Raw genomic sequence first — 26,175 nt, 5'->3', positions numbered from 1 at the left:
TTGTAACATCTGACATACATGATGTCACAAGAACTGCCTTGGTCAATGAGGATGCACTTCACTTGGCACTCCCTAACCTGGAGGGATACTATTAGTGCATCGTTGTACAGATGTTGCACCATCTCTAGGTCAGCTTTAGTAAAGGACACTACTGGTCCCTGGAACTCCTCAGCCCGAGGTCTTTTCTCTCAAACCTAGTACACATGCTGCAAGTGCTTCACCTTCTGGGTCTCCCCCCGTATTTCGTTTTTGTTGACCTTCGAGTGAATTACATTAATTACCCGAGGTCTGCCTACTTGCGGCTGTTGTGCTGAGGAAGGTGGAGCTGCTGGTGCCTGAGACAATCTTGCATGTTCTTCCTTTGTCCTGGCCTCATCTACAAGGTCCTTCAGATGGCCTTGCCTTACCAGGTCTTCTAGGTGTGACTTTAAGGCTCTACAACCCTGAGTCAGATGCCCATCTTCATTATGGTAAGCAAAATGCTTACCAAGGCTCTTTCCCATAAATTCTCCTTGTACCCTGGGTGGTGCTCTGAAGTAGGGTTGGGTTCGGATTTTATCCAGGACTTTGTGAATTGGGATTCGGAACACAGTTGTGACTGCTTGTGTGGTTCTCAGTCCTATCTCTTGTTTGTTGGATCCGTTGTTACCTCGACCTCGCTTCGGCGAGCTGTTTGTTTTCTCCTGCTTTGTCGCCTTAATCCCTGGAGTGTCTTCCTCGGCTCTGGCGTATTTCTCAATTCTAGCCATGAGCTCCTCCATGCTTTTTGGTAATATCTTTGTCAATGACTTTCGTAGTGCGCAATCATCTTTCTGGCCGTTCTTGAAAGACACGACCGTCACCTCTTAGTTGCATTCGGGTATTCGGTTGAACACCCCATAATACCTTTTTGCGTAGGCCCTGAGGCCTTCATCCTCACTGATCCTTAGAGCCATTAGGGCGTCCACCCTTAATGGCTGCAATTTGTTCATTACGAACCTGGCCACGAACATTCCGGCCAGGCTTTCCCAGGTCTTCACACTTTCCTTGGGCAATTTGTGAATCCAGTCCGATGCAATCTCCCCGAAGGATGAGGGGAACACCTTGCAGAGCAACGGCTCGTTCCTAGTGTATAGTGCCATCGAGTTCAGGTATAATCCAATGTGAAAGTTGGGGTCTGACTTACCATCGTATATCTGGAACCTCGGCATACTGAATCTTTTCGGGGCCTCAACTTTGTCTAACTCTACCGAGAATGGTGTTCTCGGTTTAATTGTTGAAGTTACCTCGGCATAATCTTACTTCTTCTTGAGATAATCTCTCAAGTCCTCTTTGGTCCGCCCAGGAGCTCGGCTATCTCCTGATATAGCTCATATAGCTCATATGCTTATCCGTTGAAGTGTTGATATAGCTCATATGCTTATCTATGGAAGTGTTGATATAGCTCATATGCTTATCTGTTGAGGTGTTGATACAGCTTGTATGCTTATCTATTGCGAAATGGGAAACGTTTAATATGAATTATTATTTCGTTTAGAATGTGTGGCCAGGTTCTAAGCCACGGGTATGAATTTGGAAATTGGATAAGAAATGGAAAATGAAATGAAACATAGACATAGTGGTCATGTAATGGAAATGGTTTTATGAATTGATTTATGGGAGTTAAACATTTATCAATTGCTAATGTCTTAGTTACTGCTCATATTGTATTTAACATATCTCTACTGGGCGTTGGCTCACCTTATATGGGACATTATTTTCAAGTACAGGTAGCATGCCACCTCCAAAGACATAGCTTGGATGGTTGTGGGAGTTGAAGACTCTTTTTGATTATTTTGTTTGTATTACATGTATATCAAACCAAGGGATTATTTTGTATAGAGTTAGTACTCTTCTTTTGTGTAACCAAGTGTTAACTTGGAAAGCTGTAAGCCCGTACAGCATTCACTTTTGTTGTTAACATGTAATACTGTTGTAAAAACTACTCTGATGAATGGAAAGGCATTGATTTTATTGTCATCCTTTGATTCCGTGGAGTTGGTAGTTATATCTATCTTATTGTCATCCTTTGATTCCATTTGTTTGAGTTTTAGGATATGTTGGGCATGTTTCAAGCAGGTAGGTTGAGCCTTGGTCTAAAATCTTGTTGCTAGGTTTTTGGTCGTTCCGCTCGAGCGGGTCGTCTAGCGCTCGAGCGGAGATTGCACACTCCCAGTATTTTTTGGTGCTCTGCAAAACTTCTGCAGGTGTGATTTCTACGCTCGAACGGATTTCCTGCGCTCGAGCGGGCCGCGCTCGAGCGGGCTTGTTAGGGCTCGAGGGGGTAATATATTTTTGGTGTAAGTTCTGGGAGGGGGAAATCTACGCTCGAGCGGACTGGTTTTTGCGCTCGAGCGGATGTACTTTATTCTTGTGTCTTGGCGCTCGAGCGGGCCTTATTGCGCTCAAGCGTGTCCAGATTTTTATGCTTTACGCTCGAGCGTCCTGTTCTCCGATCGAGCGGGAATGTTGTATATCAGAAGGCAATTAGGCATTTTTGAATCACTTTTTTTACATTCACTCTCTCTCTTACTTTCCCAAAACCGATTTTGAGAGCCTCTCTCTCTAGAAACTCCATTCTCTCTAGGATTTGATCTAGTTAGAGTGCTTCCCTTTCCTTTGGCCTTTGTAAAAGTTGTGTTGATCGTCGAGGGCTTCGTTTTGATCCGTGGATCTTGGAGTTTGGAGCATTTTGGTTTTCTTCATCTCCTTCCCTTGGGCTCCGAATTTGAGGTAGGGATTCCTACTCACTTTTATGGGTTTTGACCTAGATATTGAGTTTCTGTATAAATGGTTTTGGGTTTTGGAAACTTGGGTTTCAAATGTTTAATTTTGAAAAGAGGGTTTTGTTAATTTGGAACCATAAATACGTATTTGGGTTTCTAAATGAGTATATTGATGTTGTTGGTAATATATGGACTCTTCGAGTCAATATTGGGAATCAAGGGGAAAATGCCATGTTTGGGTATTTTTGGATCACTAGTGTAATTAATGACAAGTGTTGAGAAAATATGGAATTGAGTTGAATATAATGAAATTGGCTCATTATGAGATGAATTAGTGAAGTTGGATTTATTAATCGCTCATTTTTGGAAATATGGATAAATTATTTGTTAATGCATTTATTATCTGTTTAGAAATAATTGCCTTGAGCTACCGGTGGAGAGTAGTCGTGATTGTTGTAGACAATGCATGGTGATTAGGCAAACTAAAACTAATCAATGGAATGTGTCATCGTATATGACAGTTGAAAGAATACATAACTTTATGTATTGTTTGATGATGTATATGATAATCGTTTATATGCATTGTGTTGTGTGGGAGGAGATGAGGGATGTACTCCACGGTTTAGGGAAAGATAGGGGATGGACCTCTAAACCGGTTAATGTTTGGGAGAAGATAAGGGATGAACTCTGGTGATATAGCTCATATGCTTATCCGTTGAAGTGTTGATATAGCTCATATGCTTATCTATGGAAGTGTTGATATAGCTCATATGCTTATCTATGGAAGTGTTAATATAGCTCATATGCTTATCTGTTGAGGTGTTGATACAGCTTGTATGCTTATCTATTGCGAAATGGGAAACGTTTAATATGAATTATTATTTCGTTTAGAGTGTGTGGCCAGGTTCTGAGCCACGGGTATGAATTTAGAAATTGGATAAGAAATGGAAAATGAAATGAAACATAGACATAGTGGTCATGTAATGGAAATGGTTTTATGAATTGATTTATGGGAGTTAAACATTTATCAATTGCTAATGTCTTAGTTACTGCTCATATTATATTTAGCATATCTCTACTAGGCGTTGGCTCACCCTATATGGGACATTATTTTCAAGTACATGTAGCATGCCACCTCCAAGGACATAGCGTGGATGGTTATGGGAGTTTGAAAACTCTTTTTGATTATTTTGTTTGTATTACATGTGTATCAAGCCAAGGACTTATTTTGTATAGAGTTAGTACTCTTCTTTTGTGTAACCAAGTATTGACTTGGAAGGCTGTAACCCCGTAGGGCATTTGCTTTTGTTGTTAACATATAATACTGTTGTAAAAACTACTCTGATGAATGGAAAGACGTTGATTTTCTTATATTACTGCATGTCTGAATGATGGGTATTATGTATTATTTTGAGGGCGTTACAGTTTATCTATATTGAAATTAATTAAAGTACAAAATGGAAGAGTGGGGGAAGGAGTAAATTCGTTTTTTTTTTTAAATCAATTATTTAATTTTTATCTTTATTTGTAGGTCATGAAATTAATTTTTATAAGTTATTTATCAACTTTTATATGTTTATTTTTGGAAATAAATTTTAAATTATATATAAGTTATGAAACTAATTTTTTTTAAGTTAATTGTTTAATTTTTATCTTGATCTGTAGACTATAAAATTAATTTTTAGTTTTTTTATGTTTATCTATATAGAGGAATTTTGAAATTCAAAAATTTATTCATAAGCAATGAAATTAATTTTCATTTTAATTAATTAAACAAATAGAAAATGAAGTAAAATAGAAAGCATGAAAGGCAATCAAAGAAGGTTGCCATGTAGGAAAGAGAGAGTATGAAAATGATGAAAATTTAGGAATAAATATTTGGAGGCTTTTACAAAATAACTACATTTGGTTATATATATAGTATAGATGTAGATAGATGGATTAAAACTATAATTTTTATAACCCTACTAAGTTCTTATTTTGACTTTTTTTCTTAAATATTGTAGAAACTATGCAAGTATTATTCAAGCAATGAAGAAAATGATTATGGAGAATGAATTATACTCATGATATGCATGTGTCATTGATAGAGAAGATCAAAGACAGAGAGTTGCTAACAAGATCAATTGTTAATAGAGCTTGTTACCTTGTTCATAGAGTTTGAGGCTCTGCTTGGTTGTAATTTGTAAACGTGTTTCTACACGTGCGTTTGAGTATGATGTTTGATTGTTTTGGAATCAATTTTCACGAGCTCTGTAGAGAGCTCTGTGTATCAGCCGCAAAATTTTGCCCAGGGGAAGACCCCCCGGACGTCCTTAGGGACTTCCACCCGGACGTCCTTCGCTGTACAGATTTTTTTTTTTTGGCAATTGATTTATATAATTGGGAAAAATATTTTCTGAAATTTTTTTAATTTTTAATGTGCTTTGAAATAATTTTGAGTTGTATGTTTAGTTATGAGTTGTAAATTTTTGTATCACATATCAAATATCACATTAACAATTCCCCACTCAAATCAAACCTCTTTTCAAAAGCTATTTTCAAAACTTTTTACCAAACAAATTTTCCACACTCAAATCATAATTCTACAACACACAAACTCAAAATATAACTCATACTCTCAAATCACATTTACAAAACACAACCAAACGCAGGCTGAATTTTTTTAATATGTGTTTGTTACCCTACTCATTTGTATGAGAAATTCAAACTCTATTAACAAACTCTATGAGCAAGGTAACAAACTCATATTAAAAAATTCAAAAAATTACTTAGAAATTATAATTAAAGGTTGAGATTTATTCATACTTTGGTCTCACAATAATAAGGTTGAATACACACCATTGGTTTTAAAGTCTAAGTAAATTTATTATCACTTTTTTGAGTTTATAAAGTTTATCTCTTTCAATTCTTTTTTTTCCCTCCACATGACGCTATAGTTTGATACAAATTATTATAAGTGATTGTGATAATATTACTCTCAACAATCTTCATAATTAATAAATTTTTATGTATATCAAATTTTGTTGTGAAATTTTGTGAGTTAATTATTGTTAACATTTACCATAATTCCTAACATCATGACTTGCCATAATTAAGATATAATTCAAAATTAAAATGATTTATTTATCACACAAAATATATATTATCTTTTTTTTCGTGCATCACACAAGTTGCTGCTAGTTGATAGAAAGAAACTAACGGAGTTTCACCTTGCGTCCCGTCTTTGCATAAAAAATTTGAAATAAACGTGTCTCCACCGAATCAGGATAGATTCCTACTTGACTTTTTATTTATTGGGCCATTGAGCCTACTTTCAGGCCTAATTTTTATAATTCAAACTGTTCACGTTTTAATATTTATTAAATATATCATACCTGTTAAAAATCAAATTGATCGAATATCAGAAAGTATGTGTTCAGAAAACTATTTATTAAATTTTTAGAAAAATAGTTTTTAGTTAGTTTTTTGAACACATACTTTCTAATATTCAATCAATTTAATTTTTTACAGGTATGATGCATATGATAAACTCTAAAATATAAACAATTTAAATTATCAAAATTAAATCCAAAAGCAAACCCAACAAACCATCAAGTACGAGTAAGGAGAGAATCCTTACTCGTCTCCACCGCCCATGACTTCATGACAACTACTTTATATATATCATCTCTCTCCTGCTCTTTCCATTACTTAGGTGGAAACAATCATCGATTTGGTTACGAGCTCAAAACAAATTGAATTGAATTCTCACTAGAGTGTTTCTTCCTTGTCACAAATTCGGAGGAATCAATGGCTATCGGAAAGCTCTTAATCGCCGCTTCAATCAAGTTTCTATTTCAGAAGTTGGCCACTTTAGCCTCCGGCGAGCTGTCCAACTTTGCACGCGGCTTCGGTGGAGAGCGCCGAATTCGTACTCTGTTGACAAAATGGAGCACAACTTTGGAAGAAATTGAGGCAGTTCTCGTTGATGCTGATGAGAAGCAAGTCACCGAAAGAGGTATTAAGATTTGGCTTGAAGATCTTCAGGACTTGGCCTATGACGTCGATGACATACTCCAAGAGTTCTCCACCGAAGCTTTGCGACGTAAGTCGATGATCACCACCAAGGTACGTGCACTAATTCCAACCAAGATTGTCAAATCAGATGAGATCACTACCCGATTCCAAGATTTTTTGGAACGTAGAACTGTGCTTGGCTTGCAAAAGGTCGGTAGTAGAAGTAATGCAGGGACATCTGCTAAAGCTTGGCAAAGACCACCCACCACATGTTTGATGAATGAACCTAGTGTATATGGGACGGATGAGGATAAAAAGAAGATAATTGAGTTGCTCTTACTAGTTGTTGAGGAGTCGAGCAATTGCAATACTGGGGTGGTTCCGATTGTGGGTATGGGTGGTGTGCGGGGGTGATTTCTGCACTATGAAGAAGGGTTGAACTTCGTGGATGAACACCGTGCTCCGGGAATTGAAGATCTGCACAGAGTAACAAACGGTGAGGCTGCCCGACCGGGGTTTGGTCAGAAACCCCTCCGATGGTAAAGTCAGGGACTCAGGGAGAGGAAAAAGAGAGAATACAAAGAGTATATGTGTTTAGTGTGTCCATTTTCGAATCCCTTCTGAGTGAATAGTGTTCACCTTTTATAGGAGAAGGTTGTTTGTCGTTCAAGTCCTTCTCTCTCCGCCATCTGTCCAACGTGTCTTATTCGTGGTCGTCTCCTATTGGAGGAGGACGACCACTCCGCCTGACACTTGGGTGCAGGTCTGTTTTGTTTGTCTCATTAGCGAACATCTCTCATTGGAAGAGGACGACCACTCCGCCTGCCATTCAGACGTAGGTCTGTCATATATGATCCTTGTCCCTCTGCACCTCCATGTCTCCACGTTATGTTCATACAGAGGGAGAGGAGCAGAGTTGTTTGTCTCTAGTGGACCCAAGAAAGATCTTCAGTGAATTGGCCTTCTCTAAGTTGGTCTGCTCTAGAACGGTTGTCCAACCAGGAGGTCCAACATGTTGCTCAACCCACTTCGGAGTGGTTCTGTCCATCCAGAAGGTCCAATATGTTGCTCAACCCACTTCGGAGTGGTTCTGTCCATACAAAAGGTCCAATATGTTGCTCAACCCACTTCGGAGTGGTTCTGTCCATACAAAAGGTCCAATATGTTGCTCAACCCACTTCGGAGTGGTTCTGTCCATCCAGAAGGTCCACCATGTTGCTCGACCCACTTTGGAGTGACGCTCGTACATTGGGCCGAACTCCTATGATTGTCTTACTTCGGAGCAAGTGTTGGCCATAGGGCCGAGGTCCGACCTAGCTCCACCTTGGAGTGAGTATTGCATTGGGCCTAGCACCAAGACTTGATTAATTTTCACCCACTTCATTTGCCCCCTGGCTTGCGCTTACGTTTGGCGAAGCGGAAGCCAATTCTGTCACAAACTTCGAAGTTTGGGTGATCACAACTTAATTTGAGCTCCATGAGCTAGATTAAAAATTATTGTTCGGTCTAACGTATGCGTCTGCCCAATGTTTTGTAGCTCGGTTGTGCCCCCAAACTAAATGTGTCTTCACTAGCCTCGTAATTGTCTAGCTTGGTGTTTTTTTTTTTTTTTTTTTCTCAGTCGACTGAGCGTCATTGCTTGACTTGAAAAAAATATATATGCAGAATAGTATATATATATATATTTTTGCAGTGTTCGTCGATTGGGCCGAGCAACACAACGACGCTTCAAAGCAGGCCAAGTGTGCTTTATCACAGCTTTGTTCTAATTTGAAAGACATTCGCTATCTTTTTGCTCGGTCCTACTTGTAAGAGATAAATTGGTGTTGGTCTCAATGCTTGGTCGACCAAGTCCTGCCCCTCCACTCTACTCGGTCTCGAAGCATAGCTTGCTAACATTGCTTGGTCATGCGGATCATGCACCATTTTCTTGTTTGGACATGATTAACACGTCCATTTGTTCAGCTCGTTTCTTCATATATTAGTCGGTCGTTTTACCTTCAGCTTAAGGATTGTCCGTCACTTAGTTAGTTGGCCGTAGCAGCTTGTTTGCATAATTTTTGTTTTTCAACACCGAGTTGCTTGGTCGGCCCTAGCAGCTTTGGCGTTGCGAGTTTGCATTTTTTAATTCGGTTTCTCTACCACCAAGCTACTGTCAATGTTAGCACCTCTTATCTTGAGAGTTGTCTAGCACATAGTCGTTATAGTCTTGGTATCGACTTCGATAATATTGACTCTCGTCGGGCACTGCACTCCTTTGACATTTGCTTGTTGTTTGTAGTGTATTTATTTGGTAGAATGTTGCACTTCCAACTTTGTTTGTTGTCAATCTTTTGGTTGTTTACTCGAGCTATGAAACTTGGTCTTGCTTAGCTAGTTTTGACTTGCTTCCTTTGCTCGGTCCATTTTGGAGTGGATGTTAGGCGTCCAATCAGCCACTGTTGCTTGGTCCACTTCAGAGTGAGCATTGAGCATCCAACCAACTTTCATTGCTCAGCCTTTGTTGCTCGGCCTAGGCATTGGGTGTCTAACCAACTTCTGCTGCTCGGCCCAGTCGTTGGGTGTCCGATCACCAACCGTTGTTGCTCGGTCAAAGCATTGGGCGTCTGTCCAACTTCTATTGCTCAGCCCAGGCATTGGGCGTTCGACCAACTTTTGTTGCTCGGCCCACTTCAGAATGGGTGTTGGGCGTTTGACCAACTTTTGTTGCTCGGCCCACTTCGAAGTGGACGTTGAGCGTCTAACCAACCTCTGTTGTTCATCCCTCTTTGTAGCTCTTCCACTTCGTATCACTTTCGTTAGGCTGAGGTCCTTTTGTAATGAAACTTTAAGTTAATAAAGTATCTTCGAAATTTGCTAAGTGTTGGACTTGTAACTCGAACTTTCAATTTCTTCATGTTTATGTTGTTTGCCCCCAGCCGAGCAACAAGGATGTAGCCCTACATTGTTCGTTGTTCGGCTAGACTTCGCCTTATGCCTTTGAAAAATTGAGTTGCTCTTCCAGTCGAGCAATAATAGGGAAACCTTGCGAGATTTCCCGTTTGGCCTTAATTGAATTAGTTGTCTTGCCCTCAATCGATCATCATTGTTCGGCCGTTACTTGACTCGGTTACGCTTCTGTTTATCCCACTTTGGAGTGGGGAGCAAGCTTTGACCTAGCTTCTGTTCAGACTTCATTGTAGAGGGCTCGGTTAAACCTAGCTCTTGTTTGGTCCACTTCGGAGTGGCATTTGTTCGGCACACTTTGGAGTAAACGGCTAGGTTGAACATATCTTCTTTTTGGCCTACGTTGGGTGGCCTCTATTCAACCCACCTCGTAGTGAAGAACTAGCTTTGATCTAACTTCTGTTTGGCACACTTCAGAGTGGCCTTTGTTCGTCGCACTTTGGGGTGGACAGTTAGGTTCAACCTAGCTTCTGTTCGGCCTATATTGGAGTGGCCTTTGTTTGGCCCACATCGAAGTGGTCAACTAGGATCAACCTAGACCTTTGTTAGGCCCACACTAAGGTGGTCGGCTGGGATCGATCCAGACCTTTGTTAGGCCCACGTCAAGGTGGTCAACTGGGATCAGCCCAGACCTTTGTTAGGCCCACGTCAAGGTGGTCCACTAGGATCAGCCCAGACCTTTGGTAGGCCCACACTAAGGTGGTCGGCTGGGATCGGTCCAGACCTTTGTTAGGCCCACGTCAAGGTGGTCGACTGGGATCAGCCCAGACCTTTGTTAGGCCCACGTCAAGGTGGTCGACTGGGATCAGCCCAGACCTTTGTTAGGCCCACGTCAAGGTGGTCGACTGGGATCAGCCCAGACCTTTGTTAGGCCCACATGAAGGTGGTCGGCTGGGATCGATCCAGACCTTTGTTAGGCCCACACTAAGGTGGTCGGCTGGGATCGGCCTAGACCTTTGTTAGGCCCACATCAATGTAGTCGGCTGGGATTAACCCAAACTTATGTTTTGGTTGTACCATACCCTTGTTTGTTGTTTTCTCCATCAATGGAGTCTTTCCTTCCAATAAATGGAACAACTCAATTGCGAGGATATGGTAGAGCTTCACCACATCTAAACTTTGTTTCGTCAATACAGATCTCATATTTCAGAAGACTCAGGAGCATCTATCCTTTGTCATTCGTCTTCTCCATCATTGGAGTTCTTTCGTCTAGTCGGTGGGACAACTGAATAGTATTGATACAAATCTGGTATTTTGACACTGTTAGGATTATTGGTTCTTTATCATTCGTCTTCTCCAATTGGAATCCTTCCGTCTAGATGATGAGACAAGTCAGTAACAATGATGCGGTGGTGTTCCATCGTATTTGGACTTTGTTCTTCGATGCAGATCTGGTCCTCCAACACTTTCATAAAATATAGTCCTTTATCGATCATCATCTCTTTCATCGGAGTCCTTTAGAATGAGGCATTAGAACGACTAAACAATAGTACAGTGGTGTACGTCGTGTCTAGACTTCATCTGTCGGTGCAGATCTGGTCTCTCTATATCCATTAGTGCAGATCTAGTTTTCCGGCACTCTTCGAAGTGTTAATTTGTTATCCTTTGTCTTCTCTGTCAACAAAGTCCTTTTCCACAGTGGCAACAAAGGTATCTCTTTCGTTCCCCTCACCAGAGCTTGTCATAGAACAGTGTGGTACTCTCTCCCTTTGGTCGCGGTTGTCTCTATCAAGGGAGCTATGTTGGGGTGACTCGCCGACGATGACATGACGTTGCTCTACTACATCGGTGCTCTATTCGTTAAGGTCTGCAAGGTCTTCATGCCTTCTAGGGAATGCTGGACCGTTATCTTTGGTTCTCTCTGTCATTGGAGTCCTCTTTGCTAGCCCAGAATGGGGTGTATCTTCGATTCCCATCGCCGGAGGTCGTCACGAAGCAAACAGTGGTTTTCCCACAGACGGCGCCAATTGTGCGGGGGTGATTTCTGCACTATGAAGAAGGGTTGAACTTCGTGGATGAACACCGTGCTCCGGGAATTAAGATCTGCACAGAGTAACAAACGGTGAGGCTGCCCGACCGGGGTTTGGTCAGAAACCCCTCCGATGGTAAAGTCAGGGACTCAGGGAGAGGAAAAAGAGAGAATACAAAGAGTATATGTGTTGAGTGTGTCCATTTTCGAATCCCTTCTGAGTGAATAGTGTTCACCTTTTATAGGAGAAGGTTGTTTGTCGTTCAAGTCCTTCTCTCTCCGCCATCTGTCCAACGTGTCTTATTCGTGGTCGTCTCCTATTGGAGGAGGACGACCACTCCGCCTGACACTCGGGTGCAGGTCTGTTTTGTTTGTCTCATTAGCGAACATCTCTCATTGGAAGAGGACGACCACTCCGCCTGCCATTCAGACGTAGGTCTGTCATATATGATCCTTGTCCCTCTGCACCTCCATGTCTCCACGTTATGTTCATACAGAGGGAGAGGAGCAGAGTTGTTTGTCTCTAGTGGACCCAAGAAAGATCTTCAGTGAATTGGCCTTCTCTAAGTTGGTCTGCTCTAGAACGGTTGTCCAACCAGGAGGTCCAACATGTTGCTCAACCCACTTCGGAGTGGTTCTGTCCATCCAGAAGGTCCAATATGTTGCTCAACCCACTTCGGAGTGGTTCTGTCCATACAAAAGGTCCAATATGTTGCTCAACCCACTTCGGAGTGGTTCTGTCCATCCAGAAGGTCCACCATGTTGCTCGACCCACTTTGGAGTGACGCTCGTACATTGGGCCGAACTCCTATGATTGTCTTACTTCGGAGCAAGTGTTGGCCATAGGGCCGAGGTCCGACCTAGCTCCACCTTGGAGTGAGTATTGCATTGGGCCTAGCACCAAGACTTGATTAATTTTCACCCACTTCAGGTGGGGTTGGCAAGACCACCCTTGCTCAGATGGTATACAATGATGACATGGTCGGGAAGCACTTTGAAATAAAAGCATGGGTTTGTGTCTCTGAAGATTTCGATATTACGCGAGTGACAAAAGCAATTTTGGAGTCCGTCACTTCCTAGCCTTGCAATTTTGGTACCTTGGATCACGTCCAAGTCCAACTAAAGCAGATTTTGGATGGGAAAAAGTTCTTGATTGTTTTAGATGATTTTTGGAACAAAAAACACAATGATTGGAGCAGTTTGAAGAGTCCTTTCAACGATGGAGCCCAAGGAAGTGAAGTCATGGTAACAACACGTAACACAGATGTTGCGTTGATGCTAGGAACCGTGAAATATCATCACTTGAAGCAATTATCAATGGATGATTGTTGGTCGGTGTTTGCACAAAATGCATTTGAGAACACAATTATGGAGGCAAGCCTGAATTTGGTTTCAATTGGTAGGAAAATAGTTGAGAAATGTGGAGGCTTGCCTTTGGCTGCTAGGACACTTGGTGGCCTTTTCCGTTGTAAACTAAGAGACGACGAATGGGAAGATGTATTGAATAGTAAAATGTGGGAGTTATCAGATCAGGAAAGTGACATTCTTCCGGCTTTGAGGTTGAGTGACCATCACCTCCCTTCACATTTGAAGAAGTGTTTCGCATACTGTTCAATACTGCCCAAAAATTGCTGGTTTACTGAAATGAATCTAGTTTTATTGTGGATGGCTGAAGGCTTTATTCAACATCCAAAAGGAAAAGGAAAGAAGCAAATGGAAGATCTTGGGTACGAGTACTTTCGTGAATTGTTGTCCAGGTCATTTTTTCAACCATCAACTATTGGTGAAAGCTCAAAATTTGTGATGCATGACCTCATCATTGATCTGGCTCAGTTTGTTGCAGGAAAAATATGTTTTAGGCTGGAGGATAAGTCGAAAGTTAAGTTAACGAGCAGTACAAAAATCTCAGTAAGGCTCGCCATGCATCTTATGTGCCTGACAAATATGACGGCATCAAAAAGTTTGAGGCATTTTATGATGCCAAACATTTATGTACCTTCTTACCATGTGGGGGATATTATGGAGGTTATTTGACCAGCAATGTTCCCCATGATTTGTTGCCAAAGCTTAAACGTTTACGCGTGCTTAATTTGGGTGAATATCAAATAGGTGAACTGCCAAGTTTGATCGGACATTTAAAGCATTCGAGGTATCTTGATCGGGGGCCATATTTTGTTCATTACCCGAATCACTGTGCACTCTCTACAATCTACAAACACTCATATTAAGATATTGTATACATATGAAGAAGTTGCCTACAGCCACAGGAAACCTAATTAACTTGCGTCATCTCAATGATACTGGTGCAAATTCCTCACAAGAAATGCCACCAAAAATAGGTCAGTTAACAAGTCTGCAAACATTATCAAACTTCATTGTTAGCAAAGGAAATGGGTTCATGATAAGAGAGTTGGGGGACTTAATTCATCTTACAGGGGCACTTTGCATATCCGGGTTAGATAATGTGGTGGATGTTGTGGATGCAAAGGCCGCTAAGTTATATGAGAAGCAGGGCTTAGATGAGTTATTGATGGAATGGAGTAACACTAATTCAGAAGATTCACGAAATGAAAAGGTTGAATTAGAAGTGCTTGACATGCTATGCTACAACCAGACAATAAGGTTAAAGTACTTTCCATCAATGGTTACTATGTTCCAATATTTCCAACTTGGGTTGGAGATCCTCGGTTTTCTAATATGGTGCACTTAGTGTTGGAAAATTGTGAAAAATGCACATGCTTACCACCTCTGGGGCAATTACCCTCACTTGCAAAACTTTACATTCGAGGAATAAAAAGAGTAGAGAGTGTTGGCCTTGAGTTCTATGGGCGGGGTTTCTCAAACCCTTTTCCAGTTCTAGAGACTTTATGCTTTTGGGATATGTCGGAATGGGAGGATTGATCTCCTTTTGAAGTTGATGAGGAAGTTCAAGCATTTGCTCACCTCTCAGAGCTCTGCATTCAAAGTTGTCCCAATCTTTTGGGTAAATTGCCTGACAGTCTTCCTCGCTTAAGAAAGCTTGAGATTCAAAAGTGCCCACAGTTGGTGGTTGAATGGCTTCCGAGCCCTACAATGATCCACCAAAAGAGGAATACCCTCCAATTCAGTTCAGTCACCTCCTTATCTCTCAGTGATGTTTCAATTTTGGACTCTATTCCTAATCAAGAGGTAGGCGATGAAGTATTAGCAACTGCAGCATGTAAACATTTGAGCTCAGTGACTGATATGAGAATATAAAATATTCAGAAACTCATATGCCTGCCTAGATGGTTCTTTCATGGTTTACGGGACTCCAAGAATTGAGGATACATAATTGTGAAGAACTCACAACATTGTGGCAGAATGAGGTCAGACTACAGCACAAACTCCCTGCCTCTGCCTTGCAACATTTGGAGATTGAAAACTGCCCCCAACTTGTTTCCTTGTTCGAAGAAGAAGAAGATAGTCCACAGTTGCAGCGACAGCAGCAGGAGCAAGAGGGGTCGCCTTACTTAATGGGGCTTATGTATCTGGGAATTGATAATTGTGAAAAGCTGGAGAAGTTGCCAGGGGGACTGCATGCCCTGAAATGTCTTCAGAAAATGAAGGTTCAAAATTGTCCATCGCTCACCTACTTATCGTCCAGAAGTGGGCTACCTGCTGCACTTGAACAACTTGATATTGCTAATCTATCGAAGCTGGAGTCACTACTAGCAGAGGATGGTATGAAAATTAGTTGTCCATCTCCTAAATCGATTCAAATTGAATCTTGTAAGAACCTCAAATCCTTGCCCGATGCCATGCATGATAGCAGCAACAATAATGAATTCAAAAATCTCAGCCTAGTGGACACAAAAGGTTGTGAAAACATGGAGTCCCTTCCGGAAGGTTGGTTCCTGTTCGCCACGTTGAATCTAAGAGACTTGGTTATCTACGACTGCGAAAAGCTCAAGGCCCTACCATACAACCTCAGTTCTCTTCAAGTGCTGAAAGTATGGAGATGCCCTGCAGGAATTGTCTCCAACTGGAGTTCTCTCACGAACCTCCGTTCACTTACCATCGACACGATCACGATCGGTAAGCCCCCATCAGAGTGGGGTTTGCACAGTTTACCCTCTCGTAGAAAACTCCTTCTTAATGGTTCAAAAGATTACTGTTGGGAGTCCATTTCAGAAGATGGAATGTTATTGCCCACCTCTCTAATCTACCTATCCTTCCAGTATTTTCCAAATCTAGAGAAGCTATCTTTCAAGGACTTTCAAGACCTCACCTCTCTTGAAGAACTTGTCATCTATTATTGCCGTAAGCTCATTTCTTTGCCAAAGGAAGGGCTGCCTCCCTCGCTTTTGTATCTCTGGATCCTGGGTTGCCCTAAATTTGCTTTCCGGAGCAAGGGCTGCCTCCCTCGCTTTTGTGTTTGGATATCAAAGGATGTCCGATACTAAAAAAACGGTGTCAAAAGGGGAAAGGCCGATATTGGCCCTTCATTTCTCACATTCCTCGTGTCGACATAGATGGTAAACTCATCCTTGACGCAAGCTGCTAAAGAACAAGTTAGGTGCGTCAAATCATTAAAATATATTTAGTACTCTCCCTTTCTTTTTCTTTTTTTTTATGAATTTTTTTTTTTAATTTAATTTATATTTTGGGATGTTATCTCTCATCAGAGTTGCCCTCATGTGGTTGTAAAATGCAGAAATTAAAAAGAGAAACAGTGAAGAAGGGCCACTTCTACCCTCTGACTGCAACCTCTCTGTCAACATTTTCGAAACATCATCTTGCAATGCAAATTCCACTGTAAAAGGTAATTGCAATCACATGCATCGTGATCGAAACCCACACTACTTTCCTTGTTGTTTTTCTTGTTCGATTAGCCCTCCGTTTTGTGTTTGAAAATATACTATCTGCAACGTGGTTTGTAAAGAGTATCCTTCACCTCAACTTACCTACCTACGTAATTAGAGATTTTTAGAATTGTTGGGAAAATTATCATGGTCACGGTAGACTTGACTTTTAAATTTGAGTTTTTACGTTTAAGCTGCAGGTGGTGATTAATAATCCAATTCAATTCAGGTGTGATTTGAGGTTGGGCTTTTTTTGGTGATCTTTTTTATGAGGTAAAAAAAATTACTAATATATGGGAAAGAATAAAGTTATACATATTAATTGGTGTATTAATCGATGATGTAATATAATTTAAAGGTTTTAGATATTTATAATTTGTATAATGGATGGACCTATAGTTATGAGGTGATAATGTCATAATATACATGTAACACTATTGTATTAGAAAACAATAAGTTTGGGAAGTCTTCCCAATTTATTCAAAAATTTATCAACTCCCAAATTATGTTACGGTTAGGTTATTGTATATATATATTTTTCCTTTCAAATAAAAAACAGCCTCCATAGTTAGTTGCCATGCAGGGAGTTGGTAAATTTTTGGATGAATTGGGAAGGCTCCCTAGTTTTATTGATTTGAAAATGACTTTTTTAGTTGTATGAAAAAACATAAATTCCTTGTGTATGACTTACTTTTTTTAGTAACTTCTTGATTTTTGAGAACATACTTTTTTAGTGATTTGTTGATCGACTTTTTGGTATTTGTTGATTTTTGATTTTTTTTTTAGCGAATTTTTACTTTTAATACTAAATCACAACTTGCCAAATGAGGAAGTATTTTTTTGACTTTTTAGTTGCATCTTTTGTTTTAGTAGTTTTTTTAGCTTTTTTAACCAGAAAGCCAAACTTCCCAATCAACACTTTAATTAATTCTAGATGTATTAAGTGATAATTAATTAAGAAAATTTTTATAATACACACCTATTTTTGGATTGTGTACCATATGTCCAATAATGACTTTTGTAATATTTGGTTTTGATTCATTGTGTTGTTTCGTTATGGCACGACTACAGCTTTTTAAATTATTAATTATGATTTAGTTATGACTTTTTTTATTATTATTTTGATTATGATTGAAAAGGTCTTTAGTTATGCCTCAAGCTATTACTTGATTATGACTTATTGTAATATTGGTTATGACCTATGTGATTATTAATTTAGTTATAACAAAAAAGATCTTTGGTTGTCTTTAAATAATGTTTGATTATGACTCATTGTATCGTTTTAGTTATGATTGAAGGTGATCTATTTATGACATTTGTGGTATCAACACCACAAAGTGTCATAACTAGCATACCAAAAACACTCCAAAAAGGGGTGTGTATTGTAGCATGACCGGAAAAAATATGTAGCAATTATTATCTAACAGTTATATATCTATACTATATATAAAGCAAATGCTAGATTTGGAGTCGTGAAACCTTACCCCTTTTTTTTATTCCAAATCTTAACAATTTTTTTTATTCTTAAACTACCCTTCCTTCGATTGCTATCCCTTCTTTTTTAATTGTATATAATTACACTGGATTGTAATTGCAGATTTGAGGCACATATACAGAGAAATTGAGAGAGTGAAGAGTGGAGGTGAATGGCATCGGTTTCTCCCTCATTGGTGGAGATTGCCAGTGATGGTGTAGGGGAGATCTAGAGACCTAGTAGAGATCTAAACAGATAGGAGTGGAGATTGAGAGGGAACATAGTTGATCAAACATACTTTTTGTCGACTCTGGTGAAGAAGATCACATGACAAAGGGTTTCATAAACTGGATATGTGATTTTAGACTTCGAATTTACATCAATGCAAAATTGCATGTTAAACATGCGACTTTATTATCAATGTTGTCATTGTAATTGTAATGGTTGAACCATTGACTGATACATTCATCCATCCTTGCTATCAATAAAGTTTTTTTCTTAAGTCAAAAAAAAAAAAATAAAACAAAAAAAAAATCCACACAAAAAACGTTCGTACCATTTATATTTCGGTTCATTGGTTCATCTTATACCATTCATCTTATATTTGACTCACCGTTGGCTCATCTTATATTTCGGTTCTTCAAGTAAATATGAAAGTAATAAATCAGTCATGAAGAATTTCTTTCCATTCATACCATTCATGCTGCTACTTTTCATTACAAGTAAATCTTTCTTTGTCCCTTTCATTATTCAATATTTTGTAACTGCATTGCTATTTTTCTTTTTACGTAGTTTAGTGGTAAAGACTTTGGTATTAATCCTAAGGTCTTTCTTTGTCCCTTTCATTATTCAATATTTTGTAAATGCAATGCTATTTTTCTTTTTACGTAGTTTAGTGGTAAAGACTTTGGTATTAATCCTAAGGTCTTCGAGTCATGAAAGCAACCTCCTAGCATCAACATGGTTGGTTGGTGTAAATCTTATACCAATTCATGACTTATCAGTACAAGAATTCAGAGAGTGATTAATACCACTAAAGGATAACCCCTGTAGGGTTAGTCCTTTTTTATTACATTGCATCTTTTCCTTCTTTTTTTTTTTTTTTCCTTTAAAAAATTGAAAAATAACCCCCCAAAAAATAAAAATAATTATTCATGATCTTATTTCACTGATTTCCCTCCTTTACTCTCTCTCTCTCTCTCCGTCTCTCTCTACATGTGATCATGCTTGTGTTAGGAAAAATATATGATTTTTCACAAGTAAATCAATCAATGGGAATAAAAATTAATGCGAAAAAATTAAATCAAAAGTAACACAAGAATTTTTACGTGGTTCCCTCAATATAAGGTACGTCCACGAGATTGAAATCCAATTCCACTATCATCAAAAAATTTTCAAACGATTACAAACGAGATATGAATGGTCTCACAAAACCACTCTTAGGTGAATTCCAAATAATCACAAATAAACAAGAGGAAAGACCTTACCAAATAGATAAACCAAAGTCTTCGAAACAGAATTGTAGAAGACTGAAAATAATATACCCAAATCAATACCGAACACCGAAGCAGAGCAGCAACCAAGGTATTGAATTTGACAAAGTCAAATACACTACAATAATCAACACCAATTGAAACCCACCAAACTGAATTTATCTTTTTTTTTTTCTGCTGCCGTGGAAGCACATAAACCAATATATATATATGTATATATATTGTTGATTAATGGGCTCTTCTATCAAAAACGCTAGTTGTAATCAAATTGAATTGGGTCTCTAAAAATTAGATATAATGTATTAAAATATATTATACTTAAACCAAACCAAATTAAAATTCTTTAGCAAATCAATTGAGTCTCATACTCCAATAAAGCGATATACCTCAACAGCCAGCATATATGTGCACAAGAATTACTTTGATTAAAGCACGATTTGTGTAATTGTTAGGTATATTACATAGTTGTGGTAATATATTGTTGAATTTTTTTATATTTGTAAATTATTTTATATTGATTGATAAAAAAATAAAAATAAAAGCAAGTCTTCATCCATTGTGTAGTTGGGTCTTATTTAACAATCTAAATCAATTTGATTCTTTTATTAAATAATCCACACATAAAAAGACTGATATAAATTATGAAAATAGAATCTATAATAAATTTCACATGTCAAAAAATACCCTATCAGAGACAATCCTCTCCCAAAATAAAAAGACTAAAACATGATTAGTTGGCTAGTTGTTTTGTTAATTATTATAAGGGCAATGTATATGCAAACAAAATTTATGTACGTATGAAAAAATGATGTGGATTTTAATTGTTGTTTCATCTCAAAATAAAACATTCATTATTATAGTTTATAGTTTTAAAAATCTCATCGTCACATAATTTTAATTAAATTTATATATATATATATATATATTCATAAATGCAGGTAAGGAAAAAATGACGGTGGAAGGGTGTGTGATTTGAATTCCGGCGAAAGGAGGTTTATTTTGTGATAAGGACAATGTGATACAATTTGCGAACCACAGAAAGGCCGCTTCGCTAAAGGACGTTGCATTTTAATTGACACTTGCTTTTGTCAATACCCTTGCTAATTATAATTCCTTTTCCCTTGAAACTAAATTAATAATGGGAGATTGATCAATAAATCCTATATCTTGAATTTGTAATTCATATAAACTCTTTTTTTTTTTTTTTTTGTGATCTATTTAATCCTTTTGAATATATAATGACTCATTTGCTCTAATAATCTAGGGATGGTCATTCACTGGGCTGAGCTGACACTATCTAATAAGAAATTTTGTATCCACCAAAGTCCCTAGCCCGAACATCGGGCCTATATAATCAACCAAAATCCAATCCTAAATAAATTATAATTTCCAAGTCCGTCCATCGGACCATATATATAAACTATAAAAATAAATAAATAGATAAATAAATATCATAGTACTTGTTATTTTTTTATAAATAAACAAAGGCATATAAAGCAACTAACCGTTAAAGATTTAATACCACATTAATTAAAACAATACAAAAAATTTTAAACTAAACACATCCATAATTTCATAAGTTCAAAGTTTCTTAAACTAAACTGTTAGTAGCATGTCAAACTAAAAAAAAAAAAAAATCATAGTTTAACCTTCAAATTTCTTCAAACATTTTTTCATGAATTGTGACCACTTAAACATTTTACAAATCATGTAGCCAACAATAAAAGGGTATATATATTTTCCATATATTATATAAGTAAATTAATTAATTAAATTAAATATGTATCGGGTTAGGCCGGCCAGGCCGAAAGTATAATTTTCAAACCTAGTCTATTAATCAATCAAGCTGAAAATATCAATCCAACCCAACCTTATAGGCTAAAACAATATTCCCAAGCCCTAAAATAATAGGACATGATTGGACTGGGCAGGTTGGGCAGGCTAAGCACAATGTCCACCCCTATTATAATCTCCTTAATTGTTACTATTTGTTGAAATGTTACGTTAGAGTGTTATATTTGGGGGAAAAAAATAAACTAATGAGCTTCTGTTTTTTTTTGTTGGAGTGTTACATTTGAAAAAAATACACTAAATTATTTTTTAGCACACGTTCTAGATGTACCCAATGTCACATTATACACACCACATTGGGGTATTGTTACATTTGGGAAAAATATACTAATGAGTTTTTTTAGAGTGTTACATTTGAAAAAAATGTACACTAACGAGTTTTTTCTTTTTTTTTCTTTTTCTTTCTAATATTACATCATAACCGTCACATTAGAGTATTACATTTGAGAAATGGTAAAAAAGTCTCGATATCATATAAAACAACTATAAAATGATCTCATGGAATACCTTTTGAGAATAATAGGACTTATGTGATCATAAGAAAAAAAAATAAGTTATGAATATGTAAGATTATGAGAAAAAGAGTATTTAAAATTTTATTTAAAAAATAAAATGTGATTTTGATTCAATTATTATATGGCCCAATCTATGCTTAAAATTATCTGAGTCACATATTATTTTTGAGAATAAAATTTTGAATATCTTTTATGAAAATTTAAATTTAGTGTAAAACATTTAACAATTCTATACACACCAACATGGTGGGATTTAGACCCTCCATTAAAAAGAATTTTACTTAGATTGTTGTATTTATATTTTAGGGTAAATTACACTAAAACCTCTTGATATTTGGATTTAATATAGATTTCCCCTTTATGGTTGGGAAATTACATTGACCCCCATGTCAGTGTATTTATTTTGTCTGCTTCTATTTACACATCACTAATACTCTCAGTACGCACTATTAATAGATTAAATTTATATTCGAATAATATCCTCTAATGAAATGACCATTAAGGACAATATGAGGTGTATTTTATCCATTCAAAAAATTCATATATTAAAAACATCTATATAATAAGGAAGCTCAGATTTTTGAATCTGGATGGGACTTTTGTCCCTTTGTCCAAATTTTGACCATTAGATTGATTTAATCTAAAGGCTCAAAACATCTCACTCTCATCTCTTTCAACACACACTCTCTCAACACACACCCTCTCTCTCTCACACATACTCTTCTCCTCTCTTTCTGTTTTCAAATTTTGAACCACCGTCACCGTCCCGGTTACCCCTCTCTCTCTCTCTCTCAAGCCAATATGTATGTATTTGTGTGTATAATATATATAATTTGCATTTTGGATGTATATATATATATATATGTATATGTATATATAGATGTATGTAATGGGTTTGAAATATTTGATATGGTTAATCTGATATGGTTAATTTGAAATGTTTGATGTTGAACATAGTTTTGATTTATGAATTGGGTTTGATTATTTAATGGGTTTGATTTATGAAATGTGTTTGATGATTTATGTTGAACACACACCCTCTGTAAATGGGTTTAATGGGTTAATCATGTATGGGTTTAATGGGTTAATCATGTGAACACACACCCTCTGTATGTATGTATTTGTGTTTGTGTGTATTTGTGTGTATGAAATATATAATTTGCATTTTGGATGTATATATATATGTATATGGGTATATATATATATATATATATATATATGTATGTATGTAATGGGTTTGCAATGTTTGATATGGTTAATCTGATATGGTTAATTTGAAATGTTTGATGTTGAACATGGTTTTGATTAAACCAAACAAGGCCATTATATTTGATAAATTTTGCAGTATAGATGATTCAAACCATTGAGACAGTAAGGAGGGTGATGGAGATGATGCACGTACTGAACAGAGAAAAGGATTAGATTTTGTTTATTTACTGTTCTGGAGATTTAATTGAGGGATTGGTTTTAGGGTAGGAATGAGACAGTGTTTGGCTCACTGATTGAGCGTTTTATTTATTTTGTTTTGTTTTGTTTTACTTTTTTGAAAAGATGTGTTGAAGTGTTTTTTTATTTATTTTTTTAATTTCTTAATAGTGTAATAGGGAAAAAAAATACACAAATATAAAGGGTTACAAATGAGACTTGTATCCCTATAATTTTCTCATAACAGAAAAATCACTTATATCTCATATGTTTGTATTTTTTTTTTTTTTTTTTTGCTTCACTGTTAAGTAATTCCCCTATTTTTTAAATATATGTACTATATGTAAATTATGACATTTATAAAATTAATCATTATAAATGTCATAATTGAATTCTTTTAATGTTGTAACTAAAAAAATATTACATAAGACATACATAAAATTTAATTTAATTATAACTAATAGCAGAATAGGTTATACGTAAACATTACAAACATCGTAATTGGTGCATATGGTACATACCACAAGAGTGATGTGTATAGTAGAATTTTCCTAAAGTATTTGGTAAAGTTTAATTATTGGATAATCAACTAGGTTTAGCTTAGCTGACCACTATAACTTTCCTAAAGGTTTAATTCCTACGGGAAGGTAATGTATTCAACTCTCTTTAGGGAAGTTGAATTAAGGAAATAAACACATGGTGCTTTGCAAAGGGCGAGGAGTCTGACTCCCATAAATACTAATATAATAACTAACAACTAACTTTTGCCGATAAAAAAAAATAATTTAATTATTGGATACTCTAAGCACATTATGTAATATTATTTATGTAGTAATATAAATTAATGACATAACCAAAAACCTTGATTATTTAATGGGTTTGATTTATGAAATGGGTTTGATGATTTATGTTGAACATGTATGTATTTGTGTATTATATATATCATTGTGAACACACACCCTATGTAATCTGTCCCCGGCCAGAGCATCACCATCACCGTCCCCAGTTACCCCTCTCTCTCTCTCTCTCTCTCTCTCTCTCTCTCTCTCTCAAGCCAATATGTATGTATTTGTGTGTATAATATATATAATTTGCATTTTGGATGTATATATATGTATATGTGTATATATATATATATAGATGTATGTAATGGGTTTGAAATGTTTGATATGGTTATTCTGATATGGTTAATTTGAAATGTTTGATATTGAACATGGTTTTGATTTATGAAATGGGTTTGATTATTTAATGGGTTTGATTTATGAAATGGGTTTGATGATTTATGTTGAACATGTATGTATTTGTGTGTATTATATATATCATTGTGAACACACACCCTCTATAATCTGATGGCTCTATTTTTGTACACACACGCTCTCTCTCTCTCTCTCTCTCTCTCTCTCACACGTACTCCTCTCATCTCTTTCAAATTTTCTTTGGGAAGACACTATGCTGTGTTTTGGATCTAATATCTAGAAATCTTTTTTTTCTCAAAGAGTCAACTTGGAATTTTACACAAATTGTTAGTGTTATTGGGACAATTATATATGTTGTTTAATTATTGTTTTCTTTTTCTTTGATTCAACTAGGTCTTTCCTTGCTGGACTCTGTTGTTTAAAAAATTCAATTTCAGTGTTTCTTTCATTTGTCCTTTTAAATTTGTATATTAAAAAAAAATTTGTTTAGTACAATTAAGATGGTCACAATTGTTGACAAATAGGGTTCTATCATTAGAGAATTGAGAGATGAGCTCTTGCCAAATTTTAGCATTGTTATAATTTGGCACCAAAAAATAGCACATGAATTGGAAGTGTTGTTGCCAAATTTTGGCTTTCGCATTAAGGGGAAGCACACCATTAGAGTTGCTCTAACATGCAATTTCCATGTCATTTGAATCTTTAAAGCTGCTTTGCCACGTTTCCAATATGTATTTTTTTTATTTATTTATTGTGGGGTATAGGTTATTTGAGAAAATGGAAGTCATTGCCGCCACCGTTGATAGTAATAAACATAATTGACATTTTTTTTTGTGGTGTTTCTTTTGATAAATGTGTATGAATGTGCACTAAATCTGAGCATGTTAATGAATAGATTTAAGCATCCATTTTATGAAGTTTTAATACATATCGAAATGTATTACCAAATATGTAAAACAATTATATGTATTTGTTTACATGTGGTATAATCATAATAAGTTGCAAGTCTTCCCATTTAATAACTTCTGTTGTGGGCAACTTTTATGGCCTTAATTGGTTCCATATTAGTGTATCAATTTTATGTTTTTGGGCCAAAACTTGAAAATTGAACTTCAAGTCCACATGACATTTGGTTATATATGATTAGGGACAATGCAAATATTGAGAATACAGATATCCCAAATATTGAATCAACTCTTTTATATATAGATACGATTATGGTTACTTGATCTAAAATGGGTTTTGAAGATGGTTTTCAAGATTGTTTTGAAATGGGTTTTGAAGATGGTTTTGAAATGGGTTTCAAGATGGTTTTAATTTATAAAAGAGTAAGGATTGAATATGGTTTTCTTTTTTTAAAAATGGTTAAAGCTAATTTTAGGATAAGTTTGGAATTTTTCAAAAAGATTTGCTGAAAAAAAATAGTAAGGATTGGAGTACTCCTATCAAATTAAGTTTTTAACCAAGATTTCAATTGAATTTGATGAAAAAGGAAGAGTAAGGATTCGAAATATCATTTAGTTGTTGATGGATGGCAGATATTATTCTAAAGGGGAAGAAGACAGTTGCAGATGTTATGCCAATTGCTACAGGTCATGAGCGTGAAGAACTTTAGGCCGAACTCAAGGTATCGTATTGTTTATTCAGTTCAATTCATGTGTCTGATACGTATGTGTAATACCATATACATTTGATAGTTTGAGAGAGAATTGAATATGAATTTAATCCAATTCTTTCATT

At 36.7% G+C, this 26,175-nt stretch overlaps 2 protein-coding genes and 1 non-coding gene across 3 annotated transcripts; all 3 read left to right on the top strand.

The window, feature by feature from the left end:
- Positions 1-6,331: 6,331 nt before the first annotated feature.
- LOC114284566 (putative disease resistance RPP13-like protein 1) lies at positions 6,332-14,549 on the top strand. The gene is made up of 2 exons (XM_082890109.1): positions 6,332-7,140; positions 12,590-14,549. Exons 1-2 carry the CDS (start codon positions 6,537-6,539, stop codon positions 12,736-12,738), a joined length of 753 nt encoding a protein of 250 aa, XP_082746235.1. The 5' UTR covers positions 6,332-6,536; the 3' UTR covers positions 12,739-14,549.
- Positions 12,901-13,692, top strand: LOC114284451 (putative disease resistance RPP13-like protein 1). Its single transcript, XM_028227349.2, has one exon. It carries the CDS (start codon positions 12,901-12,903, stop codon positions 13,690-13,692), a length of 792 nt encoding a protein of 263 aa, XP_028083150.2.
- A 1,130-nt stretch (positions 14,550-15,679) lies between the features above and the next one.
- LOC114284576 (uncharacterized) lies at positions 15,680-16,454 on the top strand. The gene is made up of 2 exons (XR_014341464.1): positions 15,680-16,195; positions 16,334-16,454. It is a non-coding gene; the product is annotated as an uncharacterized LOC114284576 (transcript).
- Positions 16,455-26,175: the final 9,721 nt, after the last annotated feature.

This window comes from Camellia sinensis, chromosome 1 (assembly GCF_055761805.1).
Source record: "Camellia sinensis isolate YWXY chromosome 1, ASM5576180v1, whole genome shotgun sequence".
NCBI lineage: Eukaryota > Viridiplantae > Streptophyta > Magnoliopsida > Ericales > Theaceae > Camellia > Camellia sinensis.
Note: the sequence above shows the minus strand (reverse complement) of the source record. Positions and strands in the feature narration are given on the sequence as shown.